At 43.3% G+C, this 10,117-nt stretch overlaps 1 protein-coding gene across 1 annotated transcript in view; it reads right to left on the reverse strand.

Moving 5' to 3' along the window:
• si:ch211-210g13.5 (inactive phospholipase C-like protein 2) overlaps positions 1–5,517 on the reverse strand; it is a 52,766-nt gene extending 47,249 nt beyond the window's left edge. The window contains exon 1 of the mRNA XM_026350840.1: positions 4,570–5,517. Within this exon, the coding sequence (XP_026206625.1) occupies positions 4,570–4,872 (303 nt within the window). The 5' untranslated portion in view covers positions 4,873–5,517. The remainder of the gene's footprint in view (positions 1–4,569) is intronic.
• Positions 5,518–10,117: the final 4,600 nt, after the last annotated feature.

Here is a 10,117-nt window from a genome sequence, read left to right on the forward strand (position 1 = left end):
AGAGAGACCCAGCCAAGAGAGCAAGCAATGATTCAGCAGCCCCAGACGTCTGTAATCACCACTTCACATCTTCTGCTGCCTCCTTTTCAACGCAGTGCAGACCCATATTCCAAAAATATCTAAGTGTTCACTACGGGGTGCTGCTGCAAGACACATGGGAATTACACGTGCTCTTTAAAATCCATAAAAGAGATGTTCGTTTTTTAAACGTCTGGGATTTATACCCATACATTCTCAAATTCCATTACTTTAAATTAAATTTCTGGAGGAGGCTCTTACTCCACAAAAAGCCTTTTATATGAGCAGTGAGGCGTGGATAGGTGCTTATTCCAATTCTCATCACCATCATCATCATCATCATCATCATCTCAGATGATCCCACTATATGTAATCAGTGTTATTTGTTCAGGCTGGTGCCGAGGTGTCCTCAGTCCTGAAAGGGGTCAGCTAAATCCATGCCGGGAGCCGAGGCGACCTGACAGTGAAGCTCATCCAGCAACTGAAATTCAGGCTGTGCTTTGCACAATACACCACAGTCCACCAACCTTACATTCTTGAATTGATTTAGATCAAGTCACCTCAGCACTGCCCATTAATTTCAGGATTTGAAACCAATAAACTTCTGTGGCTGATTAAAGCTATGTAGTACCTGGTTCAGACACTAGGCTGTGTGTCCTACTGTTTAGTGATATGGAGTTGCACTACATGAGATTAGGGCTTCACAGGCTGACCGTGGATGACCGTGCATTGAGTATGTGGCTGCATAGCCATAGACCAGTGAGAGTGCCAATACTGACCCCGCTCCACTGCTTGAAGCACCTATAAAAGGTCACATAAGCAATAGAATTGGATCAAGCTGCAATGTCAAAAGGTGTCCTTGTCTGATGTTTCCTTTTCCATCCTAGGGCTGGTAAAATGTACTCAGGAGTTTCCAACACCTCAAATTCTAAAGGTCTAAATCTAATTGAGCAGCTGTGGGATGTGCTATAAAAACAAGTCAGAGCCAAAGATGCCCTCCTGATTGAAAGAATATACTGCTGATGTCTTGGTACCAGATACCAACCCTACACTTTCAGGGCTTGCAGAGTCTATGCCTCAATGTGTAAGGGGGGACCCCCACAATATTAGAAAGGTGATTCTAATGTTAAACAGCTAATGTCAGATGTCCTGAAAATATTGATCTCTACTTTATTGCATTAGGGCTGCAAATAACTATTAATTTGATCTGTAGTATCGAAGCCAGAGTTCAAGCTTCACATCAGCTTCCATCAAGAATGTTCCAGAAGTGTTTCTAGGAGCATTCAAATAAAATTTCCTAAATGATCAGGTGACTACCCTTAATGTCAATCTCCCTGCACCTCTGTGGGATGAACCTGAATGTACCATTAAAAGGACTTGGGCAACCATCAACCTTGGGCAATTATGAAAGGCACTAATGTGTGCAAGGACAGCTTTAACGCTGAGACACTGCAGGTCTTCTGTTGAGTCACTGGCACGATGTGTGGCAGCTGTTATCAGGGTCAGAGGTGGTCAAACACAGTACGATGCTGCTCTTTCTATTTATATGGCCGGTGAGTGGAGGAGTGGAGGACTTTGAGATTGGAAGGAGCATTTCGGTGCCTGTGCTGGTTTGACATCATTTTTAGTTTTTTTTATGTCGCAGAATGCTTCGCTTTACAGAGGGAGGTTTGGAGACACCATGGGCACCAAAATACTGTCTCAGGTTTGCTGTTTTTAAGTCTGTGAACTTCTGAATCCTTTCGGAAACAGAACACAGTCTCCCAATCTCTCCTTTAAATAGCGGCTCCAGATATAATTGACAAGACACACCTGACTGTCATCACGGAAGACATTAACAATGTTACATCATTTACTGTCTTTCCTTCTATTTTGATTACTTTTAAATGTGGACTTTATGTTTTCTTGCGGTTATCTGGAAATAAACCCATGACCTTTATCTGTTGCTAAGGTTAAGGAGGGGGAGAATAAGAAGTTAAAGAGAAGGAAAACGTACGGGAGATTCTTAGATGCCGTACTCGCATCTTTAAATTTGTGGTAGAACCCTGTTTGCTCCCTCTCTAGTTGTGCTGGTTGTCAGTTCCCTCCGCCCGGCAGCCAGGCTGGAGCCAGCCTTGCAGCTGTCCACAGTCCAGCATTACATAACAAGGCTGCATCACAAACCCCCCTCCAGCCACTTTGCAGCCTCTCCACCATGACACTGTCACCCTGCTGAGGAAATGACAAGAGGAAAAGGTTGGATCCCTGCTTTAGGGACAGACACACAAACTACTCTGTCGTAAGACGTCTTTGTTGGGGGGGGCAAATTAAGGAGGTAATGCAGTGTTGTAATTCCTTATTGCTGTGAACCAGGAGCCCGTGTGTAGGCACATATGTGTGCTGCATGTATATGTAATAGTATAGAATACTCCAACAGGTTTCCCACCATGCTCTGCTCAAAGTCATGACTATGAATATGGTTACACCTGCTGAATGTAAGAAAAAGTATCAAGGTCGCGAGCCGTACTTTTTCACATCTTTGAAAATAGTTGTTAACAGCACAGACGACTAAACCGACAATAAAAGAAGGGAATTCCACAACCTCCCTCAAATAGTGCAGTTACCTTGCGCTTTATTACTTCAGTCAGCTGACAGGTTTCAAATGTTGTCTTTCACATAACTCAGCTTTCACTTTATTTCACAAAGGTGTATGGAAGCCAAGTGCACAAGGCTGCCCAGCAAGAGTAGATTGTCAGAAGTGTCAGTGCATCTCTCTAGAGCAACAAACTGTATGGTAAAGGATCGCGCTGAGGTCGGAGTAAGTATATTCTATATAAGACACAGAGTTTTTTCTTCAGTGTGGTGAGAGCGTGCATCAGTGAACGAAACTACAATGTACGATGTGCCCCAGCTACAAGCTATGTATGATCATGTGGCTCGTCAATGATGATTCATTTTAGAGCCGTTTCTGGTTATTTAAAGTGACCCAACGGGGGAATTTGCTGTATTTCATCACATCATGCTAGCCCAGCTCAGCAGGATCACTTTCTAACATCATTCTGAACATGATATTCAGAGAAAGAGTCTTTGAAGGTTTGTTATCAATCATATTTAAACAGTACAATCACCTTCAGCTTTGCTCTCATGATTTGCTCATGAGCTTCACAGAGATTGACTAATTGTTCGGTGAAGAGAGGAGGTATTGAATTCTTTTGAGGCCTATGACATTTCAATATTCATTTTTTATGAGGAACAAATGTTTGTTTGGATTCCAGTGGATTGACAACATGGAATAAGTAGCAGAGAGTGTATCTGAACGTCTGTGTCCCTAAATGCACATGTTTGTGGGGTAGTGCATTGTGTTTGCCCACATCCACAGGGAATCTAGTAATGGGGGTAGCAATGAATTAGCCAGTGTTTTGTGTCAGTTGCTAAGCAAACTAGGTCTGACATGACAGAATGCAACTCTACAGTGTGTCCCCACCTACGCAATACTTCTATCTCCACCAAGGACCCCATTATGCAGCCTGTCATGCTAACTCACTGCACACTGTACTGTAAAAACAAGGCATTCTTGTGTGCTAAAAGTACCACATGAGCTTCCATTGTATAAATCAGATGAGGAAAGTTTCCATCTTGCCTGTGTCAGTGTGTGGAAGACCAGTTAATTAACCTCCAGTAAAGGGAGCCCTAATTAGAGCCGGGCACTCGATAGAAATATTCAAATTACACCATCACCCATAGCTGAAGGAGCTGTGCGGAGAAAAGGTGTCCTGCCCCCAGCCCACAAATCAAGTTTATATTAAACTAAAGTATCAACGCACAACACATTCAGCGCGGGTTCTGTTTAAAGACTTGCTATTCTATCTACAATGTGAGGTGTTAAAAATTTAACTCTAGCTGCAGCCTGCTCCAGCTCATCCAATAAATATTTTATAAGTCTCGTAAAAAAAAAAAAAAGAAAGAAAGAAAAGAAAACGCAACACATATCACAACAGAATACACTTCTTCTACTGCACTACTATAGTTAGTCTGCTGCACTGGTCTGTTACTGTGCTGTTGTGCACTATATTAAACTGCACACAATAGGGTTTCTACAACAATAGCAACTCTACCACAGAGTGCAAACTGTCAAGATGCTCTCACCAACCCTGCTGCTACACTGGCATTCATTGTGCAGGGGTTGAACGTGGAAATGTGGATGTTTGAGAATGACAGGTCTTCCAGACAGATCCTGCAGCACATCTAGTTAACACCACGGCCAAGTGTCTGACATGCGTCCTTATTCTGTGGGAGACTGAGTCATCATTATTCCTGATTAGTGTCGCTTATGTTAGAAGAGGAGACATCAAGGCTGCAGAGGACATAAAGTTAATTCTAACTTCTACAGAGAGTTCCTGAAATAAAGCAGCTTCATCCCCCATCATTTGGGGTCCCCGCTGAAACTCCGTCTGCACCATCACCACTCGTTTCTATAGCTTGTTCTTGTTTCCTGAGCCACACTCACACTCAGCCTCCCGTGTCACCTTGACAATCATCCACAAGGAGAATAAAGTGTTTCAATCAACCAACCTTCATGATGCCGCAAGGTGCATTTCCGGCTCCATGACTTCTCTCGGCGGAATTATCACGGCTGCCACTCCCGATTCTTGGACTGCCGTGCTCCCTGTACCGTCCATTGGTGTAAACTCCTTCGGCCCCGTAGCCCTGGGGAGCGGCCGACACATCCAAATACGCCCGGGCACCGATCGAGGGCAGCGGGGCTCCATCGCCGGTGATTCCCGCTGCGTTGGTCGCGCCCTGGGCTGGCGGGACGCCGATGGCAGGGTCCGAAAATTGTCCCGACGCCGCATCTGAAGCGTGCACCCCTGCCATGATCCACCGGTGTTACAGCAAAGCCCTCCCCTCCACGGTGGAAAAACAGCCCATCTTCTCACAGCACGGCGGACTTGTTGACGTCCAGAGCGGCTCGTCCTCTCCCCTGGATCACTGCGGGTCCATCACCGGAGCGCACGGCGGCGTGTGATCCGTCCTGGAATAACGAGCCAGACGCTGCTCTCCACACGCGACCTTCTCCGATTAGCTCTCTGGAGGCATGTGCTGCAAAACACTGGAAACACTGAGCTGTGACGAGGGCTCGCTGCCGACGTTTCGCCTACACTTTCGTCTGTCTTGCCCTTTGTTTACCGAGGTCGCCGGTGGAGACTTCGCCGTGCGCATCGCTTCCAGATCACTTCTGCGGTGGCTGCAGACGGGAGAAGCTCTTCCCCTCTCAAACGCATCCGCGGGACAAATTCAAGACTGCGAGGGCGCAATCGCAATAAAGCCCACAAACGGCGTGCACGCCACCGTGTGCGTGTACAATTAAATCCAGTCTCTTGCGCGCGCAATCGCCTTATTTTGACAGTTTCAAAGAGTTTAGGTCGAAACGTTTCACATTTTTGTGCACAGGTCTACAGTTTGATTATGAGACACGTCTACATCAGGTCCCACCGAGCTCAGAACTTAAATCCTCGCTCTGCCATGTAGGAGAGTGTGGGATCTCCACAAGAGGGAGCTCAACGGAGCCCATCTGAAAGAGGTGAACATCACCCATCAATTCATTATTATCTTCACCTCTTAAATGTGTGATGATCCAGCTTAAAAAGTCAAATCTGAAGTTAGTTTCAACAGTGGTTACTGCACATACATATCAGCATATCTTTGGAAAAGAAGCACGACCACTTCTGGATACTAAATATTAATAAAACTAAAGTACAACATCTGAAAAAACAAAGTTTAAACCATGTTGACCCTTTTGAACAATATTGGGAAACAAAGAATTCGATGAGTCTAATATAACAACATCGTAAAACCACTGTAGCCACCTACAGCCAAGTAAAATGACACATTGCAGAGTGCTGGCTGCTACAGCTTTATTCATATCACTTGTATATATTTAACTTCAACAGATGAGTACAGTGCTGTGCTAAAGTCTGTGCACATCTTTCCTTGGCCATAGGTGGTGCAGGTTGGAATGGAAGTGTGGGCCTGACTCAGTATCATCCTGTACAGTATCCATCTCTGCAACTGGATTATACAGACTGATTCCAGCTTCTGGTGCTTTAAATCAGATCAGGTGATTTGTTGCTATGCAGAACGGTGCAGAGAAAAGTCTTACCAGACATTTAACTGCACACTAGACACTCACATATAATCTTCAGGATCGGAGAAAGTGTAGCTGTTTTGTTATTGTGACATCATAATAATAATTTACATTTGATCTAAATGATAATAATACTGGTTATAATAAAGGCGACACCTGTTTCTATCTACGGATGAGTGAATAAGATGTTATGTTTTCACCCTGCAAATGTTGTGAGGAGAATGGTAACATCTTAGTTTTTAGGTATTGATTCGAAGACAAGAAAGGAGAATATTAATCCCACCTAATCCTAACCTACTCATTTGGTTCACATTCAGAGTAAACTAGAATAACTGCAGTTGTACGACGCCTCTGCATGCAGTCTGAGCTCGGCGCGTCTGCTGGGGCCAGGTTAAAATAAACTACAGCAATGGTAATAATCAATGTGAGGCCAACTCACATCATCAGATGAGACACCGCCAATAAAGATGGCATAATGCAACCCCATTTAGAACCAACCGAGGAGACAAATCAAACCTCAGGCGATCTATTTGAGAGGAGTCGTGCAGCAGCAAACGGGACCGACAGCGTTAGTTCAAAAATGTCAAATGCAGCCAGATTAATCTGAATCTAAACACGCAGACCTGATTCGACATCCAGCTTACAGTCATTTGATGTAAGTGCTGCAAACAATGAGGGGAAACTATTCCTGGTAAACAGCAACACTCACGTGACACACAGCAGATTACAGTATACTGTGTGTAACCATGGTGGCGATAAGTGGCATCATCTGCACCCAAAGCACTGCCTCTTTTATTACACTCGGACCAGTGGATGAGATGACTTACAGTGCACACACGTGTGAGCACTAACTACTTCTCAAGGATGTGCAAAGGGAGGAGTGAGTGAAATCTGTGAATGTATGTAAAAGAGGAAAAAAAGAGTGAAATGCACGAGGAGGCTACAGAGATTTCATGCCCTTCATGCCTTCTTTTCCTCACCCCCCCCCCCCCCCCTGCTTCCCCTCATGATCTCTCAGGGTCATATATTATGCATTCTCAGAAATAATTTAGCAAAAGTTCTGCTTTTAAAAGCCTCCCAACCTGGCCCAGCTGTCTCACTTTAATGTGAAAAGGCCTCTAAAGACCGGCCTCCACATTCGAAGATGAAATCCACATGGACTGGGTCAGGGCAGGTGAATTCACGAGATGCAACCACAGTGAACCTTGTTAAAGAAGCCTCTAATCGACCCACCATTACAATATGACCAGATCAGGCCTTGTGCAGGCTGAGAGAGAGAAACTAAAATACAGAGAAGGCTGGATCAGCACTGAACGCAGAAATGGCGATGTTGCTCGAAAATAACACCCTTGTTGTTTTCCATTGAGGTTTTCTAAAGTTTCCTGTGGCAGGATGTCAGTTTTGGCTGCGTACAGTAAGACACCACTCCCTGTTGCTGCTGTAGCTGTCAGGTTCAGACCAATTCAGGCCTCTGATGGCGCTCCCATCAGCAGATGCGAGGCCATCGTATTGATGATGGCTGGCTATTGACTGAAGTCCCCTAATCCCAGTTGGCTAAACGAGAAAAGAAGGTCACTAGGTCAACCATTTAGCATTTATTAAGTCCCAAGATCTGTGCAGAAAGCGGTGCTTTTGTCATAGTGTCTCATTTTTTTTACCCATATCGTTCACAGCATCAGTTATAGCTAATCGTTAATAAGTTCAAAGAAATATACTTAGATAAAAATCAAACCACAAGAATAATAATCTTCTTCTCACAGATACGTGGAACGTGTGAGCTGCTTCAATTATATCTAAAGAGGAAGTTCCCGCTGCTCTCAGCCGAGGAGCGAAAGGTGTGTCTATCTGAGCTTTAGTCACCGCACTTCCTGCGTCTGCCCATGTGATTTATCAGTCCAACAGGAACAGAAACCATGTAGAAAAGCCCCTTCCCAAAAACACTTATCACGTAGTGTGGTTTCAACAGTGTCATGTTAGCATTTATATTCGTCTTTTAAAAGATCTGATTGTTTCATGATGCTGCAGAAGATTTGGTCACATCTGTAAGACAGGAAAACAATTACTTATTATTACCATGGCTTTTTTATTTATTTTTTTTTATTTCATGGCTGTCAGATGATTTTATTTACTTCTTAACATTTGCTCAGTTGTAGAGCAGCATATGTTTTTTTTGTTAGTTTGTTTGTTTTTAATATGGAGGATGGTGTTTTCTGGTCACATTTGTGAGCAGTCGTGCACAATTGGGATGTCAGACACCTCTGCCATCTTTGCTGTGTGAGACAACTTCAAATAAAGTATTTACAATACTACAATGCAAATATTTTGACATTTGAATTACTGCTACTGAGCTATGGTTAAATTATTACTATGATTTCACCCAAATCTGCCTAGATTGTGTTATTTATTGGTCTTTACTGACACCTGGTGGTGAGTTTAGTTAACTACAGTAATGATAGGTACTAATGAGTTTCTGCAGATGTTGTCACAATCATTTTTAGAACATTATGGAACCTCCTACAAATTGTAAACTGTATACTTATTTGTAAATACCAGAACTGAACCTCAAAGGCTTGGTAGACCACCAACCTAAAAGCACATGTGGGTCACAGTGAGGCACATTTCCGGTCTAGTCTAGTCTGCTGGGTGGCAGCCAGCTGCTGCAGCTCCTGGTTTGTTTTGTAGTAGTTTCGTTGGAAAGATGTTTTCTTTGTGGGATTTTTCTAAGTCCATGTGTTTTGCTAGGACTTTTGGTGTCAGGAGGCAAGTTGCCATGGATACAGCTGTGATTTACACACAGCAGCAGCAGCCTGCTATTATTAGATATTAGCCCTGCAAAAAAACAGACCAGGAGATGGTTTCTCCCCCAGTAATGGAAGAGATCAAGAACCAGATCGGTACGTGGCTGAAATAACTCCTGCCTCACCTGTGTTTCTGCAGGCGAGGGCTCTTCCAGCCAAGGTGTGGAGGAGAACAGCTGCAGGTCTCTACTGCTGCTGCCTCCACCGTTGCCAGCAAACTCAAGTAACCCAGATGATGACAGATGCATCCACTTCTGAGGCGCCTGTCAACTGGTGGATAACTTTTTTGTATACAGTCTGTTGGTTCAGAAACCTGAATAAATAAGAGGAAACATAATGAAGGCATCTTACAAAGACATTTTATGTTAGTATTTCCTTTAATTTACTAACTGTTTGTTTTCATTCATTGTGTCATTATGTTTGTGTCAACATTTTCTTACCCTTTTGTACATTAACTGAGGAAGCACTGCTGCAGGAAAACTTGTGATCTGATATTTATCTAAGTCAAGTGGATTAACAAATACAATGTGCCTAAAATAATAACACACAAAAAAAGTCTTTATTGAGAACAACCATATAAACAGTAGAAGTGGAAAATACATGTGAACCTATTTAAATAATGAGCTCAAAAAAACAAATTGTGGTCAGATGTTAGCATAAATTAAGAAAATTAGTTTGGAGGTGTGGACTAGAGTTAACTGATAATAAAAAAACAGTCGCTTTCAGAGGATCTAAGATCAAGAATTGTTGAGTTGACTGGAAAGTGTTATAAAGTGATATGAAAGACTTCAGAAATCCTCCAGTCTACAGTTAGACAAACAATCTACAAATGGAGACACTTCGGGACTGTGGCTACTCTTCCAAGAAGTGGGCGGCCAGTCAGAATGACCCCAAGAGCGGCTACAGGAAGCACCTGTTTGAGGTTATTGCTGCCAAGGAGGGGGTCAACTAATTCCAAGGGTTCACATACTTTTTCCACAGGTTTTCATGGTTGATCTCAATAAAGACATGACAGATCAGAATTTCTTTGTGTTATTACTTTAGGCACATTTTATGTACTCAGATGAAAATCAGATCAGGTTTTATAACAAATTAATGCAGAAAACCAACGGTTTCACATATTTGGCACTTCTTGTATATTGCTGTACATCTGTTCCAAAGCCTTTGCAATAAATAC

The sequence above is a fragment of the Anabas testudineus genome, chromosome 8, assembly GCF_900324465.2.
Source record: "Anabas testudineus chromosome 8, fAnaTes1.2, whole genome shotgun sequence".
Classification (NCBI taxonomy): Eukaryota; Metazoa; Chordata; class Actinopteri; order Anabantiformes; family Anabantidae; genus Anabas; species Anabas testudineus.